Source organism: Styela clava, chromosome 9 (genome assembly GCF_964204865.1).
Source record: "Styela clava chromosome 9, kaStyClav1.hap1.2, whole genome shotgun sequence".
NCBI classification, from domain to species: Eukaryota; Metazoa; Chordata; class Ascidiacea; order Stolidobranchia; family Styelidae; genus Styela; species Styela clava.
The window spans coordinates 7790371-7809195 of record NC_135258.1 but is presented as its reverse complement, the minus strand read 5'-3'; the positions used below and the strand labels follow the sequence as shown (position 1 = coordinate 7809195).

The 18825-nt window shown below is 35.4% G+C and overlaps 2 protein-coding genes across 2 annotated transcripts; one reads left to right on the top strand and one right to left on the bottom strand.

The window, feature by feature from the left end:
* Window positions 1-1061: 1061 nt before the first annotated feature.
* LOC144427263 (C-type mannose receptor 2-like) lies at window positions 1062-6872 on the top strand. Its single transcript, XM_078116152.1, has 7 exons — window positions 1062-1122; window positions 2445-2610; window positions 2982-3071; window positions 3590-3711; window positions 4447-4624; window positions 4941-5059; window positions 6559-6872. The coding sequence occupies exons 1-7, from the start codon at window positions 1062-1064 to the stop codon at window positions 6870-6872; spliced, it is 1050 nt and encodes a 349-aa protein (XP_077972278.1).
* A 7726-nt stretch (window positions 6873-14598) lies between these two features.
* Window positions 14599-17304, bottom strand: LOC144427146 (immunoglobulin domain-containing protein oig-4-like). Its single transcript, XM_078115871.1, has 4 exons — window positions 17147-17304; window positions 16851-16969; window positions 15016-15309; window positions 14599-14667 (listed from the first exon to the last, which is right to left on the bottom strand). The coding sequence occupies exons 1-4, from the start codon at window positions 17299-17301 to the stop codon at window positions 14612-14614; spliced, it is 624 nt and encodes a 207-aa protein (XP_077971997.1). The 5' UTR covers window positions 17302-17304; the 3' UTR covers window positions 14599-14611.
* Between the last annotated feature and the right edge of the window lie 1521 nt (window positions 17305-18825).

The window sequence follows — 18825 nt, the reverse complement described above, 5'->3', positions numbered from 1 at the left end:
CTCGTTTCCTTGCATTAATATTGAGCTCTTTCACCCAATCTTCCCCTCCATTTTTATCTCCTACCGTCACTCTCCCACACCAACACTCATTCCTTCCGACTTCCATTCTCACCTCCTCCCGTCCCTCTCCCATCCGTAAGCGCTCTCCCCCACCGCTCTTTTTGCACCAAACTCCACTCTCGTGGAGAAGATGGGGTAAGAGAAGGGGTGGAAAGAAAAGGGAAGGATAGAAAGACTTCGCGTCTGAAGTTAGGGCTCTTAATACTTCGCTTGATGAATTTTTAATGAATGATCACCAATGGCTATATTAGGGGTAAATCTTGTAATCTTTTTCGCTAAAGGGGTTAATGATGCAAAAAAGGTTAAAGAACCACTGTACTATATTAACTGGGTATTGGAGTAGTAACTGGACGAGAGGCCTTGGTTCGCTATATGGTTAAGCCGTCTTATCGGCTCCCCTCTCTTCAGGGATAATTAAATAAATCCTATACTATCTTAATAATGGCCTTTTTTCCTACTTTTTTCAGGATAAGTGACCATAAATACTGGTCGTTCAGAGAAATTTATTCAGAATAAGCAATTGAACGATTTTCTTCACATACGAATCGTGTTACTCTTATAGGTTAATCAAAGTTTCTCAAATATACTGGTAGTTTATTCCTTTATATTTTTCGGCTCGATTATACATTTGCTTGGCTACAGCAGCTATTACGCAAATCCAAGTTTATTTTGAGAGAATTTTTGCAATTGGTGTTGTTCCTATAATATGTTTTTCCGCATTTCAATTGATTATTATAATATCTATTTATTTTATCCTCATGTCGTTATGTTTTGTATGTGAATATGACAATTGGAGTGTAAATTCAGTATGTCGGGGAAAAATCCCAAGAGAGAGGAAAGTCGAAGAGACGACTTGATCATATAACGTACCACGACCTCTTCGTCTCAATAGGTAACTCAATAAGTAAACTCTAATTGAACTCATTAAGTTTACTTTGTTATCCGTCGTTAGATATTTTAGTTCGCAACAGGTTGATAATTCTCACATGTTACGAAATAAAATGACGTGCGCGATTGCAAAACAAAACTCAATTCCATCCAGGAAAGATAACCTTGAACGTGGTATATATATATATATAGTCCAGTGAAAGAGCAATTATAGGCAAACAACATTTTATGCTCAACGTTCGTTTCGTGTCGAGCTAAAGGTAGGAAAGTCTAGCTAGAGCTGATAGACAGCTTGGAATCTTTTTATAAAATCTCAACGTAGTGTAAAAGCGCTTTCGCTCCGAACAAAACCCCATAAAAGCAGTCATTGATATCTGCAGCGCCACCTATTACGTGGATGGAACGGCATCTTTCCGGTCGGCATTAAAATTACTGATTACTAGTGATCAATTTTAGTTTCTGAATAAACATCGAAGTCGATGCTCAGAGAAACATTCGCTTGATGAAACCACTGCCCTAATTCAAGATTGCTTTGATATAAACTAGGATAAATGTTTATTAATGTATTGCAAAACTCTGCTTTTAACGACGTTTTATGGTTATAGTTAAGCAATATACTGAGATTCATCCATTCACTTTCCCACCGTGATCAGTGGTTCCCAACCTTTTTTGTTGAATTCCTCCTTTCGCCCGTTTGGAACCCTCACTATGCATAACACAGTATTCAATCTTTGATGGATCCTCAGCTAAAGTGTCATTTGCAAGTCGCACTCTCGCTTTTATGAAGTTCATAATATGTTCATGAATAAGTATTATAGTAGAAAGAACTAAAGAATTCATATCCAAGAACGACAAAATTCTCCCATGGGAAGTAAAGACTTTCCGATTGGGATGCGTTGTCCGAGATCGAGAGAAATGAATATTAATCTGTGATTTCATTTCAGGCAAATAACTAGACAACTGGTAAACACAAGAGAAAATGATGAAATCGAAAATATTTTTTCTGCTTTTCATGATTTCGTTTGCAAATGCAGGTCTGTTGCATCATGTTAATGATTTATTTGGGCGCACTCGGCACTTCATGTTTATCTTTTCATCTCATATATATTTTTAAATCCACTTGATTTAGCAAAATCTGTTAAAGTGGTCAGTTAATCTGTTAAAGTCAGTGGTTCTTAAACTTTTTAAGCCCCATCGTTTGAGAGCCACTGATTGAAGTCATTTGCACCAGACATTTTGAAATCAACTCTAAATATGCCTATAGTATTCTTCTAGTGGACTTAAAATCAAGTGTTGGGGGAAAATGCGAAGGTTCCTCAAATAGCTCTGAATCAAAAACCAATGCCGTAACAGTATCAAAAAAGATTTTATAAAAGCAGCGACCCTTACTTGAAAACTTTGTTCACCTCTGCTCTAGTTGATCTGCTAAAATAATATTAGGCGTAGTCACCAAGTTAATTTTCTTTTTGTGCTTATCCAAATTTTTATATTTCCAGAGAAGTACAACACCGTGTACGCTAGTCAGCAGGTATTGACATATCACAGAGATTCAAGATCCTGGTGCAGCGCTATGCAAGCTTGCATTTGGGGAAATCAACATTTGGCAATAGTAAACAGCGAGACGCTGAACCTTGCATCAGAAGCGATTATACCGGACGGACAGTAAGTAAATATATCGAATTAATTTATATTTCTATCAGTTGTTGAGTAACAGTAGTAAGGGTATTCAAACTGCCACAGTATACTATCGCCACGGATTGCGCAGTTTTTGATGATGTCATGACACATAAAAACCAATCCCATAGAGGCCACAGAAATTTTTGAAATAAGGGAAAGTAATAGACGTCCAGCGGAAAATACAATTTTTAATTACTTAAAATTTCAAATCAATATTTCCAGCAACAAAAGCGATTTTTTTCATATCGATAAGAAGAAAAATACCATCAAGAACAACAACAACATAATACCAATACGAACCATATGTACACTTCGTATCAAATAAAATTGCAACCACAGTCATATTCAATTTTTAGTATGGCATGGCTTGGCGGCTCTGACATATACTCAGAAGGTACATTTGTATGGATCGACTCACAGAGAGTTTCTGCTGGGTATCAAAGCTGGTGGGTATAAAACATATGTGTACTAAAACAGTTCAAAAAGACCTAGTTAGTTGAAGAACTAGATTATTTTAATGTAATTTACATTATTATGAAAGTATGTTGCTGCTGACCCAGTGACTTCAGCCCCGCCGCCCCTCCCTCTTCAATTGCGGTGGAAATATTTCTGTTTTTTATTATTATTTGATTTATTCATTTTTCAATGTTTACACCCGTGCGGCTACACAGATTGCAATCAGTACGTCATTGTTGACTTATTGCTGACTGGTCATTGTTACGGAAATAAGCAGGTAATCGATGCTCGTGAAAACATTGCGTCTGAAATTTTGATTTTAACAGTTCCATTTTTGAGCTCTGAGCTGATTTCAAATAGAACTTAGTTGGCAAAAATGATCTCGAAAATAGAGTTTAAAAATTAAGAATTGATACAAATTTATATTCAACGCTGCTATAACCATCAATCTCAAGAAACCAAAACTTTATCACTGGATACAAGTGTTGTAGAATGTCTTATGATGTAGGGGACCAGGTGAACCCAACAACCACGATGGTCTCGAACACTGCATGGACGCAGGGTATCAAGGACCATATTATTGGAATGATTCACCTTGTGATAAAAGCTTTAATTACGTCTGCCAGATTGGTGAGTTGGGCAATTTCTTGTTTATAGGTTTCAAAATGTGTTCCGTTAACCGATGTGTTATGATAATTTGCATTTGGTGATAGGTGCAAGGTTGTACCCATTAATCACTAGGATTTCCCGATGTCATTTAAAACAATAGAGCAATGCTCAAATATATGGACACGTATGTCAAAAAGAATTAGTATCAATTCTTTTACAGTACCAGTAGTCTTCCACAACAAATCCCAACTTCGCTGACCAGCAGATTGCTGAAATGCAATTGTGGAACCGTGACACGCTTTGCATTTCCTAATTTTGATGACATCACCCAACAAAGCTTCAGAGTGAGAGACAAAGCCCATAGAGCCCACAAAAAGTTTCTAAATAAATAAGAGTGATAGCTCTCTCTTTATCTACAACAACAATCTTGAACCAACCTTTCATTTAAAGACTCCGGCCTTGTTTTGGCAAACGTGTATAGAAAAATTAGCATTTGGAGTTCAACATGTAAGCAAAACATCAACTGCTTCTTTCTAATGTCAACCTATGCTGAAATCACGGATGAATGAGAAAACGGTTGATTCCCAATTGTTTGTAAATGACATGACGTTACGCCAGATCGCATCTATCATTTGTTAGCCAGTGGCAATTTTGTTGGATACTGATCATCACACTTTCGATAAATAATTAGTCCAGGAAGAGCATCAATGGACAAGTTTTAATATTCGTTTTATCGTTTTTTCATTCATTTTATAGGGACAGTCAGAGAAGTTTCAGCCATGTATGCAGTGCTGTCTTTCAGTGACACCATCCCCACCTACAATAGTCGAACATCATTTTGGAACGCAAAGAAAGCCTGTGAAAATAAAGGAATGAGACTTGCTCGTGTCGAAAGCGAAGAAGAATTCAAGATTCTACAATCAAAACTTCCAAGGTTTTTGCTTTATTGTTATGTGAAATGATTAGGCAGAACCCATATCGGTAATGTGTGGATTCGCTTAATATACAAGTGAGTGTATTATTGACAAAAATACAAAATAATCGATGAATTTTTCGTCACAACGATTTTAAAACCAATTGCAGACGTTGAATTGCCAATAATATACTCCGATAAAACAAAGTATATCCGACTTGGTATGCTATTAGCCCCAAAACTTTATATGCTTTTAGATATTGTGAAATTAACCAAAGTATATTGCAAACGGCGTTAGGGCAGATTTACATTGATAATATGCCTCATTTTTGTACAGAAATTCTAACGAAAAATACTGGATCGGAACTAAACATGAAAAATGCGCTGGAATAACTCACGATCAACTGGAGTTCACCGAATGCACAAGCACTTCCCTTCCGTACATCTGCGAAGTAGGTGAGTGTTGGTTAAAATTCGGAGTGCCACGAAATCCATTGATTAGTAATCAGTATATATTTTTTATTTTATCACAATACTGAAAATACACTGTGCGTGAACAATTTAAAAAAAAACGTAAAAATGGCATTTTAGGGTAAAGGGAGGCATGAAAACCAATACTGGTTAACAATCAGCGACAACCATGATTAGAGTTAACAATATTTAAAGAAGGAGAAAAACGTTTACACAAAGAGAACAAACCCGTAACATACAAAAATACGATTGCAAGCTCCCTCAAGTGGTACGAATCCATACATATTAGGTAAACACTAAGCCGATCAAATCAATCAGTCAGTTATTAATGAATACAAATATTTTCACGCAATACTTAATTTCACTCTTAGACTTGACTAGTACTTTCATACGGAATAAGATTTTGTATAGTTTTTGCCAGAGTTACCTTAGGATCGATCCAAAAATCAATTTCGCTTAAAATTATTCTAGTTGTATGAAACGCATAAATATCAAAATTTACAGCAAATCCCTAAACGTTCTAGCGAATATTCTGAAAGTGTGAACGAAATAATATATTTGTTTCATATATATATCTCACACCTGGTTAGAAGTCGTAAAAGTATGAGATCAAAATTAATTATTTAATGATAAAGCTCGAGGTCCATACAAACTTGAACTACCCGAGGAGTTGCTCGACCTCGGTGAACACAAATTGTCGAAGAGCGAGGATATATGGAAAGTTTCGAAATCGCAGCCAGAGTCAAACCTGAATTTTCATATTCAGTAAGTTTTCGAACAAATATTTTAATGATTTGAAAAATAGCACTTGTTGCACGTTGATTGGATTAGATTAGATAATATGTTCCGTGTTGGATTTATCAGTGTAAGAATGCCGAATTCTTGGCAAAATTGGTTCATCGAGCACATTGTTTTTAAATAAAAAATAAATATAATTATCATCTGATTGAACACACGGAAGGCTTTTGTTCAATACAGGCAAACTGCGGCTCATAAACAAATATTTGGTGCCCCATGATTTTGCTCTTACTTACTATTATCTGTGCACGGATATATGTCCTAACTAAAGATGCTGTACGGAGTTTGTTTTGTAGCCGAACCGATAATTGCAATTGATACACAAATAGAAATCGCAGGTGCAAAGTTCAATGTATTGATTTGTTTTAGGCGGCATTTTATATAATGCACGTGGCCGGAAATGTGTATATTTGGCCCAGTAGTACATCGATTTTGCCGATCACTGGTGTAATATTAGACTTTAGTGGGACATTGACTGTAAGACTTTAACTATTGAACTTTAGGCGCAAAGAAAAATTGAGAATTTAATTGGTAGTTCATAATAAAAGATCGCAAAATGGTAACGAATGATTATTCAATATTAAATGGGGTTTATTGTGAACAAGACTAAAATGAAAGCATTTGATCTTATGTTTCGACAACGTTTTAAATCGAGCAATTTTAAAAATCCTATATTTTTTTTATAGTTTCTCCATATAGCGTGGAAGTCTCTAACGAATCTCCCAAAATACACGAAAACGACAACCTTCAAATCGGTTGCACGGCGAAGGGTTTTCCTCTTCCTGACGTATTCTGGTACAAAGATGGCGAACGAATCACAGAGCAAACCGACCCGAACGTGCATCAGTCAATTGGTTCTGCGAGTGCAATCCTTAAAATTCACAGAGCACAGATGGGCGATGCAGGGCAATACAGATGCTATGCTACTAATACCGCAATCGACTTTGAGTTGAGAGTTTTTGGACTCCTCCATATAGAAGGTAGAATTAGTTCTTATTAATTATAGGGGGTTCTAGATAATAGGAGGGTAAATGATTTGAATAATTTTAAAATATATTGATTATTAAATATTTTTTTGCTGTCATGGATACCACGTCACCACGGATAGTTTTTGAACTGCTTCATATGAAAGGTAATAGTGATTAGAACAACAATGTAAGCCGACCAATTGATTCGAATCAAAAACTAAGTCGAAATTTTATAACTTAGTTGTGAACTATTAGAAACCTCAACAGTATATCAAGCCTACGTGCATTGCATTGAAAGCTTAGGCATGTTTAAGACGCATCACTCCCTCACAGCCATCATAATTATATTGCATACAACTCCATAACTAGTTGCGTGTCTTGTAAAATTCTCAAATGAGCTAGTGTTTCAAATAGATTGGATTCTAAAGATTCGACCAATGGTAGTTTCCCAATTCATTCCTAAAATTACTAGAATAATTTCTCGGTACTTTAACTTGGTATAGATTTAAGCTCATAGATGGTAATATGGTGAAATGTTTTCAGTATACCCCGAGGGAAGTGAGATAATCCAGGAAAAAGAAGAAATCAACTATTGGTAGAAACTTGACAATCGTAATAATCAATGGTAAGTTTTGCAGATTCATTAATATTGGACACGAAATGAATCCTATGCACCGTACCGTTTTGCTACAAAAAAGAGCTTTTACAATTTATTTTTCAATTCTTCGAGATCATATTTTCCCCCAACTGTTGCTATTTATTGGAATTTACGGTTACATCAACATAAGATATTTGAAACAGCTACCATTGAGGCGTCATACATGTCCCTTCACCTTGTTTCCGTGTGTTTGAGCATCTCTCTCCTGTTTTAAATACCTTTAATATCAAACGTGTTATCGGGGAAGAAATTCGCGCGTTCGCAATTTTTCATTTTTAGTTCGTTTTCCAATTTTTGCTATATTATCTATTAGATATAAGGAAAGCCTTATATTCTGTTTTCGGAATTTATTTAGTATATATTTTATTTTCTATATACACTATATATGACCAATTCGTCCTCCTTCCCATTCTGTCAACTTTATCACCGTAATTACTGTTAAAAACAAGAGAGCGATGCTCAAATATATGGACACGAAGACCAAAATAAGGTAGTACGGGTATACAATCTGTCACAGCAGACTACAGGTCGGCAGTCTTCACGACTAAAGTGGAACACCCAGATAGTGCGCAATTTTTGATGAGGTCATCGCTCACGAAAAACAAATCCCATGAAACCCACAGAAGTTTTTGAAATAAATAAAAGTAATAGCCTTCTATTGAACGAAAAATACTATCTTTACCCATGAAAATTTTCAATTAGATTGGCCCAGTAGTAAATAAAAAAAAAAAAAAGTAATTTTTTTTCATAATAATAAAAGAACATGAAAAAGCGATTTTTTCATAACATTAAAAAAAAAATACCAATATAAACAACAACATAATAACAAAACAATCCATATGTTCACTTCGTGTCCAACAAGAGGGCAATGCCAATGACCATACCGCGAAGGTCAAAGCCTAACTTTGAATTAAATATGATCTCATTTTAAATGATAATACGATCATTCATTGCTGTCCATGGCGCAACGCAGTGAGACACTTATTTAGTACTTAACATTTTTAAATAATATACCTGAATAAAAACTTTGAAGTGTACCACGGATATCAGCTATAATGAAATATCAGCTGGTTGTAGTTTATCATTTGTATCATCATGCAGAAGGCACCAAAAAGGTGGTGAAATATCGGGTCTCTAATGACTGAGAAGAAATTTAAACAATAATATATATTGCGGATAAAAGCAATTCCTTTCCTTTGCAACAACGCAGTATACCACAAAATGCACCTTGCAGATAAATTATCTTAATTCGAATTGCCCGTGTTTTCATTTTACAACTTATTATTTTTCGAGAATGGCTGAACGTGCGTAACGAAGGACCTTTTTAGCTCCATTAATCATTTCTAAATAAACTTGAAGCTTGGAGTAAGTACATTTTCTCAGCACAGCTCTTTTCATTCTATTTTCTTTTTTCAGAATGACGAAATCAAGTATGACGACATAATCTATAGAGTAATTCTATGAATTTGGTGTATTTCGTAAATAATTCTAACCCATGTTGGTGGTTATGGAAGGGTGCATCATATATGAAATAAACTAACATAATTTAAATGGCTATCGTCTCTAATGCAGAATTTTAATTAAACTTGAGCAAGTATTCATTGTGATAGAGTTAAGGAGTTCGAAGCCATTAATTCCTTTTTTAAAAAAATGTTGGTGGATACTGAACATAGAGCCTTATCATATAGCTGTCAGGTCTTCATAAATATACAGAAGGCACTGCAGCATACAGTTATCCTTCCAGGTTCTAATATGCAACTCCCATCCAATCCGATTTTTTCAGTGCAGCAAGGATTAACAAGTAACAGGGACAATTTGACATTAAAGAAACTATTATTCAGTTAATATTACCGTGTTCTAGGGCGCCCTGTTTTCGCTCCTTGGCCCTTAAAGTAAATAAGTTTATGTCTAATCGATGTTTACAAAACTCATATAACAAGGCTGAGATTTTCAGAAAAGCCCAGTTTACTCAATAAGTTCCATATTTCCATACCAAACTAATTCCCAAGGTTGGGAAATATGGCTCTAAAAATAAATTAACGTAATGAATATACATGAAAATTACTTATTACGATTTTCTAATACCGTATTTGCCTGATAATAAAACGCACTTTCAGTCCTTTGATTTTCTCAAAAGTTTATCGTGCGCCTTATAAGCCGGTTCTCCCCTAATATATAAATCAAGTAGTGCTTTTATTGCCGACACCCAAAACCGGTACTATCGTTATATAAACAACCGCAGTTTTACATTTTCTTTGAATAAAACAAAATCTCTCTTTGGCAGAATGGTTATCGATGACCAATCGTGGCACTCTATGCGAATCGTCGCCAATGACTCCTGCGCTTCAGCTAATGACCGTGATGTTTTTCACGTTGTCTGACATTCTCGTTAATGGTCTTCCCCATTCTCTATAGTCAGGGGTTGTAGCAATGAACCGATATTTTGTTAGGTGGTCCGTTCTGGTCACATGTCCCAGAAATGGCAATTTCCTGTCATTGATATAGTCCAGTAGACTAACCTAGGAAATTTGAAAGGAGAGATTCAGATGTCAGGCAATCAAACAGCACTTTAACGTGGTAGTCGAGATAATTTGACAATTCAAACCTCCGCCATCTAACACCCCCTAAATTTGGAAACACTTCCTAATAGAATGAAAAGTTTGGTAGTCCAGCGGATAAGAGGTAAAATCATGCACTTTTGGATGCAAGCATGAAACTTGGCACACACGTACAGTAGCATCCCCTGATAAATGTTGGATATGGTGACATCCATATAAAAAAATGATAACAAAACGATCTATATGTACACTTCGTTTCCAACAATTGATGAAAGTCCGATTGATTCAAGTACCACGGTGTACTACTAAGACAGGGTGGGCAAAATACAGCCCGCGGGCAGGACCCAGCTTGCCGAAGTATTTCATCCGGCCCACTTGTACCTGTAGAATTTACGGCTACAGTATATGTAGTTTTTATGGATAAAAATTTGCGTTGAAACTAACGAGCGACCAACATTCTCTCTGCAGCTACCGTGATTTGCCAGCCATTGTAACAAATCCATCAGTATGAGTGGGAAACGCAATGTGGATTCCGAATGACATTTTTTAACAAGAAATGGAGAGACCTATTTAATGAAGACAATATTCAACTGCTTGCCTAATTTGGGTTTCCGGTGTTCGAAGAATATAACATTACGAGACCTTTTTTTTTTAACAAAACATAAAGACTTTCGCCAACAATTTTCGACACAAGAGTTTAAAATCAGGGCAGCAGATACGGTTATAAAGCTCACTCCACCTCATAGCCCACTACCTAAGTCTATTATCTGTAACTGGACCCCCTCAGGAGAGTGATTTCCCACACCTGGGGTAAGATAATCTACGCCGAGTAGAAAATATTTCCCTTTTCTTATTTCGGTCCACCAACCTGTCAATATATAAGCCATAAAAATTGATTCCCATAATCTAATCTCAATCATTGTACACATAATATTATTCCATACATATTATGGTCTTAAACCGCTATTTATTATATCGATCCGCCGAATTTATTACCGTTAAATAAATGTCGAAAACACATTTCTTGAGCACCGCGATTATAAATATTGTGACAGATATAAAACAGTATGTTGCCTGGTATTCAATAGAATTGCAGTCTTATAAAATGTAGTGAAAATATTGAGGTTTGTTGGAGCTTAGTGCACACGATTTTCGAGAGGAAAGTAGTATTATTGTTTGTTGTTAATTGAATTCTGTATATTAGAAGGGCAATATAGATATTTACTATTTTCACACGATACAGATAGCCAACGGCAATATATGGAAGAGTAGAATGTACCTAAAAGTTTGTTTCAAGAATCAAATTTAATTAGGCAATATATTTCATGCATTATAAGTGCTTTGTTTGAAGTATATATCTAAATAGTAAAATTGCCCCCGCTAGTTATTGGGGAGTCTTTGTGGAATATATTTTTGGAAAATGTAATTATTTCAATCGTTTTTCTATTTATTTTTTATGTAGCACTTACATAAGCCGACGTTAGATCTATATTACAAGAATCAATGATTTCAGCCGAGTTTGAGCTGAAATGTAATGCAAGTTTTCCGTCCTCCACAGATTATCTGGCTGAGATACTCCATGCCAGAGTTATGAGAATGAATTTATCTTTATTAATATATATGATGACGATATGATAGCTCCAAGATAACAATAATCCGTCAGTTATGAGATATATATTTTATATTTCCATCGGCTATATGTGGCTATGAGTTGAAAATATACCATTGGCAATGGAAGTTGATTGAGCACAAAAAGAATTACATTTCGAAAGTGAATGTAGCTTAATTTGTGATTCATGACAATAACAGGAATACCTTCAGCTCGTGTCGAACGCAATAGGAATTGCTCTAAAACAAAGCCAAGTTTGTAACAAGCGAGGTGAAATCAGTACCAATCTGTTTATTCAATAAACAAAGTCGATGCGTGAAAACACGGTAATTTTTCCAAGCGTAGTTTTGCTGGGATATCATGTTGATCAACTATAATATGCATGTACATAGAAAGTATGTCCATCAAATAGTAGGGATGGGGGATCTCCAGAAGTATGTACACCAAGGTGGCGCACAACATGAACATAGTATTTGTGTTCCGGTCATCGTTCAGGTTGTGCGACTAATAATCGTGTTTGGTCGATAACGATACCTCGTTTCCATGGTAACCAGGTATTCTGTTATTAAGGGCAATTGTCAAAATGCACTTTTTATCCTATTCCTTACTTCTTAAATACACATCGGTTTACTTATCTTGGAAATATCCTTTCCTGAAGTAATGTCTCTTACATTTGGATAGCAATACGGATGATGCCTCGTTTTGATGGCAACGAAGTATTTTCTTGGATGGCACCATATCCAAAATTAATCAGAAGATGCTACTGTACATGTGCGCCAAGTTTCATGCTTTCATCCAAAAGTGCACAATTCTATCATATTTGAGGTCTTATCCGCTGGACTATGGGGACATACTGCCTTCACTGACTGGCGAAAAGGTGTTGGCGCCACATGTAGTCAGGTTGGTTTCATAATTTTTTAATTAAATTTATTGAACGGTGAAAGTTTGGATTCAAATTTTTATCCGAAACATGAAAAAATATTCATAACACCAACTTGACTATATGTGGCGTCAACCAACACATTTTCCGCCAATATATCCCCCAACTTTTTATTTGATTGAGGAGTGTTTCCAAATTTCGAAGGTGTTAGATATTTTGTCCTAAATTGATTTTTATTATTTGTCTGAAGACAGAAAAAAAGGAGATTTTGCCAAACAATGGTCCTCCTAGAATATGAATATCACTGATTGTAAGTCAGATATGCTACTGAACCTCCGTGACAGCATTGCTCTTTTGTTATACATAACTCATGCATTGTTGAAAACCTGTTAATTAAAACCACAAGCTTTTCGTTGTTCATCAGACATATTCAAATTATGTTAGTTTTATTGTATCATGTATCACTCCATAACCACCAACACGGGTTGGAATTATTTATTGAACACACCAAATTCATAGAATTACTCCATAGATATTATGTTGTCATACTTGAATTAGTCGTTCTGAAAAAAGAAAATAGAATGAGAAGGGTTTACTTCAAGCTGCCTAAAGTTTATTCAGGATTGATTAATGGAGCTACTTTGGAAAGACAATTAGGTGTAGAAATAAACACGGAGATTTCAATTACGATATTTTATCTGTGAGGTGAATTACAAAAGTACAAATGCACTCGTGCGTCGTTGCGCTATACTGTGGTTGTTGCAAAGGAAAGTAATCGCTTTTACGCGTAATAATTATTTTTGTTGTAACCCGACACCGGACACCGGAACGTAGTATGTGTACCAGGTTAGGGTTAGGCCATCATTTTATTCTAAATTTCCTTTTGTAGTTCTATTACCAGTTCGGGGCTCCCGTAGTACTTGTACCTGGAATTATGGCCTAACCCTAACCTGGTATACTACACATACTACGTTCCGGTGTCCGCCATCTTGGTTCACATAATTCGGGATTAATTACCCATATTTGGTGTCTTCTGGACAGTGAAGGTATAAGTCATCAACTAAAATAAGGTGATAGCCTACTCTATACTAACATAAGTATTTCGAAGTCTATTGACCTCTTTTCTCTACGGCGTATTTTATTTATTACAATTAATATGGCAGGATCAAAAATGTTAAGTATTAAAATGTCTCACTGAATAAATTAGTAGCCAGCCATATAAATAATAAATGATCGTGTTATCGTTTAAAATAGGATGATATTTTATCCAAAGTTAAACGCTTCAGCCTTCGCGGCCATATTTATGGTCATTGCTTTCTTGTTGAACACGGAATGTAAATATGGATTGTCTTGTCATTATGATATTGTTCCTATGGGTGTTTTTTTTTTCTATATTGTTAAGAAAAAAATTCCTTTTTCAATAACTACCGGGCAAATTTCTTCGAAAATTTTCGCGGTTAAAGATTGTATTTCTCGCTAGAATGCAATTACTTTTATTTATTCCAAACATTTCTGTGGGCTTCATGGGGTTCGCTTTTGTATGCGATGACGTCATGACAAATTCTGCACTTGTTCACCGAGTTGCGAACAATGCCGTACCGGTAGTCAACTATACCAATACTACTTCATTTTGGTCTTCGTGTTTTTATGTGAGTTTCTAACGATGATGAAGTTGATAGAGATGGAGGGGGGAGGATGAATTGGTCAGATGTATGTGGGGAAAAAATGACAAATTCACGTTCAATTAATTTATAAAACAGAACTTTCGTGATATAGATAATATAGCAAAAATTGGGAAACCGAACAAAAAAAGGAAAACTTGCTTATCGTGAAAATGAACACGCAAAATTTTAGTCTGCCCCCCAAATATCAAAACGTGGTACTTTCCTAAATTTCAAAAATAGCAACAGTTTTGAGTGAAATAACAATCTCGATCGAAGTATTTGAAAAATAAATTGTAAAAACGCTTCTTTTAGTAACAAAATGGTGCATAGTGTGCATGGTGCATTCACTTTGTGTCCAATAATATTTAATACTTACAATTAAATATCATGATTTTCAAGTCTCTACCAAAATTTGGGTTTTTCTTTTTCCTGGGGTATCTCACTTCCCTCGGGGTATACTGAAAACATTTCAACATATTAAGATCTATGAGCTTAAATCTATTTTATTCAAATATCCAAGTACTGAAAAATTGTCCTAGGTATTTTAGGAATGTGTATGAAAACTACCATCAGTCAAAACTTTATCGAAGAATCGAATCCATTTGAAATTCCAGCTCATTAAAAAATGTTACGTTTTTAAGACACGCAACTAGTTATGGAGTTGTATGCAATATAAATATGCAGTGCACGTAGGCTTGATATCCTGGTGAGGTTTCAAATATTTTACAACTAATTTACAAAGTTTCGACCTAGTTTCTAATTCGAATCAATTGGTCAGCTTAACTTGTTATATTATTCACTAATACCTTCCATATAGAGGAATCCAAAAACTCTCAACTCAAAGTCGATTGCGGTATTAGTAGCATAGCATCTGTATTGCCCTGCATCGCCCATCTGTGCTCTGTCAATTTTAAGGGTTGCACTCGCAGAACCGATTGACTGATGCACATTCTGGTTGGTTTGCTCTGTGATTCGTTCGCCATCTTTGTACCAGAATACGTCAGGAAGAGGAAAACCCTTCGCCGTGCAACCGATTTGAAGGTCGTCGTTTTCGTGTATTTTGGGAGATTCGTTAGAGACTTCCACGCTATATGGAGAAACTATAAAAAAAATATAGGATTTTTAAAATTGCTTGATTTAAAACTAGGGCTGGGCAATTTGAATCGAATATTCGAATCGAATAGTAAATTATTCGAATCGGTTCAAAGCTAAATTTCGAATCGGCTCCATCTTGTTTGTATTTTTCCGCTAATGGTCGAGATGATTTCCCCAATTTTTTTTACATTGAAGTCATATTTTTTCTAAGAAATTGTAACATATGACTATTTTCTGTAGTGAGTTATTGATAAAACGTGTTTGTCATTCTGTGTGAACGCTCAGTAATCTATCGGAGTGATTTGTTCTATGTCTTCAGTAATTAATTTATTGAGAGGACTAATTACCATAATAAAGTCGCTTTCAATTATATATTTTCAAGTATTCCAGATTCAATTCGATTCGAAAAAATAATTCGATTCTCTAATCACAAGGTATTGGAAAATGCCCAGCCCTGTTTAAAACGTTGTCGAAACCTAAGATCAAATGCTTTCATTTTTGTCTTGTTCACCATAAACCACTCTTAATATTGAATAATCATTCGTTACCATTATGCGATCTTTTATTATAAACTACCAATTAAATTCTGAATTTTCGTTGGCGCCTAAAGTCTAATAGTTAAAGTCCTAAAGTTAATGTCCCACTAAAGTCTAATATTACCACAGTGATCGGCAAAATCGATGTACTACTGGGCCAAATATACACATTTCCGGCCACGTGCGCGCTATATCAAATGCCGCCTATAAAAATCAATACATTGAACTTTGCACCTGCGATTTCTATTTGTGTATCAATTATAATTATCAGTTCGGCTACAAAACAAACTCCGTACAGCAGTTTTAGTTAGGACGTATATCCGTGCGCAGAAAATAATAAGTTTATGAGCAACTTTGTTTAAGTCGCTCATGGGGCTCTAAATATTTGTTTATGGGTCGCAGTTTGCCTGTATTGAACAAAAACTTTCCGTGTGTCCCATGGGTCACGCTCTACTAAAATTTCTAGTCGCCGGAGACAAGAGCAACCTCACAGGTATATTTTTGTTTATACGGGTCTTGGGCTTTATTTAGTCACTCTCATTCTTTACGACTTCAATTTACGACTCATTGTGAGATACATACTCAGTCTGCTACAAAATCTTATCTGCTAGTCAAGCCTAAGAAATTATCAAATATTGTTGTCGAAAAGTATCTGTATTCATTAATAACTGACTAAATGATTCAATCGGATTGGTGTTTAATATATACGGATTTGTACCAATTGAGGGCGCTGGCAATCGTATTTTTGTATGTTACGGGTTTGTTCTCTTTGCTGTAAACTTTTTTTTCTCCTTTATCAATTATTGTTAACCCTAATCGCGGGTGTCGCTGCTTGTTAACCAGTATTGGTTTTCATAGCTCCCTAACCCTAAAATACCATTTTTTCGTTTTTGTTTTCTTGATATTGTTCATGCAAAGTGTATTTTCAGTATGGGAGAAAAGTAAAAAAAATTATATCGATTACTAATAAATTTATTTTGTGACACTCCAAATTTTGAACTAATACTCACCGACTTCGCAGATGTATGGAAGGGAAGTGCTTGTGCATTCCGTGAACTCCAGATGATCGCGACTCATTCCAACGCATTTTTCGTGTTTAGTTCCAATCCAGTATTTTTCGTTAGATTTACTGTATAAAAATGAGGCATATTTTCAATGTAAATCTGCCCTCCTTGATTCAAAATATCTACAAACATTAAGTTTTAGGGCTAAAGCAGACTAAGTCGAATATACTTTGTTTTATCGAGAGTATATTAATGATAGGATTCTATCTAATCATTTCATCCCATAACAATAAAGCAAAAACCTTGGAAGTTTTGATTGTAGAATTTCAAATTCTTTTTCGATTTCAACGTGAGCAAGTCTCATTCCTTTATTTTCACAGGCTTTCTTTGCGTTCCAAAATGATGTTCGACTATTGTAGGTGGGGATGGTGTCACTGAAAGACAGCACTGCATACATGGCTGAAACTTCTCTGACTGTCCCTATAAAATGAATGAAAAAAATATAAAACGAATATTAAAACTTGTCCATCGATGCTATTCCTGAACAAATTATTTATTTACGTGTGATGATCAGTATCCAACAAAATTGTTGAAAGTCGCCACTGGCCAACAAATGATGGATGCGATCGGGCGTAACGCCATATCATTTACAAACAATTGGGTATCGACCGTTTCCTCAGTTACTCGTGATTTCAGAATAGGTTGACATTAGAAAGGAGCAGTCGATGTTTTGCTTACATGTTGAACTCCCAATGCTAAATTTTGCTAAAACAAGGGCCGGAGTCTTTAGATGAAAGTGAAAGAAACTAATAGGAAATCCGTCGATCTTCATCTAAGTTTAATCTTGCTACAGAGAAAACACCAAGCAATGGAGACATAAGACTTGTACCAAATCGAGTTGACACAAGAACAGAAAACACAATTAGAGTCACTGAATATAGTCAACCTAATCAAACTCCAGTCTTATAAACAAAACTGCTTGTAACAAATGCAGTGCGTCATAGGCGCTTTACGTTATAGGGGATGATTGGCCCGATCTGCGCGTCCACACTCCGATTCGTCCAATTCGTCGATGCAAAGAACGCTATGCACACTAAGCTAAGGCTTGTAGCTACTAGCTATCTCGATAAATCATAATCAAGGAAATAACTAAAATGATCTATTTTATTGAATTCAGCATACTCCAAATATGAAGGGGTTAAATAACATCAAAATCCATAGTTACAAGTCACATTCGTTACAACGTTAATCAGCGATTACGGGATGAAAATAAACTTTTTACTTTCGTGAAGGAAACAATAATTCCCAACTCACCAATCTGACAAACGTAGCCATAGTTTAAATCACAAGATGCATCATTCCAATAATAGGTTCCGTGATACCCTACGTGCAGGCAGTCTTCGTTATTTACGTTATTCGGTTCACCAGGAGCCCTACATTATAGGACATCCAATATTATAAGTATTTATAAGTTTTGGTTTCCTATGCTTGATGGCTAAAGCAGAACTGACTATAAATTATTAATATTTTTGGTAATTTTTAAACCCAAATATTTCCAATTTTTACTTAACAATTTGGAATTCGAATACAGCTCGGGGAAATATGGAACTGCAAAATATGATATTTTTAAACGCAATATTTACAACGTTTATAAGCACAAGCGGAATTTTCTATTATTAGATGTAAACGCGCGTGAGTTGAAATCATATAATTCGAAACAAATGCAAATATTTACGCTAGAATTATGCGACCATGATAGTCATAAACGTTCAAATTAAATTGGAAATTATTTTATTGAAACATTTTATTATTACAACTTCTAGCCATTTTTGGCTTTCCGAACGAGGCCCATGGCTCGATCCATGGTACCAGATACTTAGAACTAGTTCTTCTTCAACTAATTCTAGTACAAACATGTTGTTTACGCACCATTTTTCATATCCACCATAAACCTGCTTGGAGTCGACCCATAACCAATGAG

What these genes read in the sequence shown, in the direction of transcription:
- LOC144427263 (XM_078116152.1), top strand. Translation starts at nt 1,062, where the DNA reads ATGACGTGCGCGATTGCAAAACAAAACTCAATTCCATCCAGGAAAGAT. An exon ending in GAAAGATAACCTTGAACGTG is followed by an intron (nt 1,123 to 2,444) that starts GTATATATATAT and finishes TTATATTTCCAG; the next exon opens with AGAAGTACAACACCGTGTAC. An exon ending in TCTGCTGGGTATCAAAGCTG is followed by an intron (nt 3,072 to 3,589) that starts GTGGGTATAAAA and finishes CTTATGATGTAG; the next exon opens with GGGACCAGGTGAACCCAACA.
- LOC144427146 (XM_078115871.1), bottom strand. Translation starts at nt 17,301, where the DNA reads ATGTATGCAGTGCTGTCTTTCAGTGACACCATCCCCACCTACAATAGT. An exon ending in TCCATACATCTGCGAAGTCG is followed by an intron (nt 15,310 to 16,850) that starts GTGAGTATTAGT and finishes TTTTTTTTATAG; the next exon opens with TTTCTCCATATAGCGTGGAA. An exon ending in TGGATTCCTCTATATGGAAG is followed by an intron (nt 14,668 to 15,015) that starts GTATTAGTGAAT and finishes AAATGTTTTCAG; the next exon opens with TATACCCCGAGGGAAGTGAG.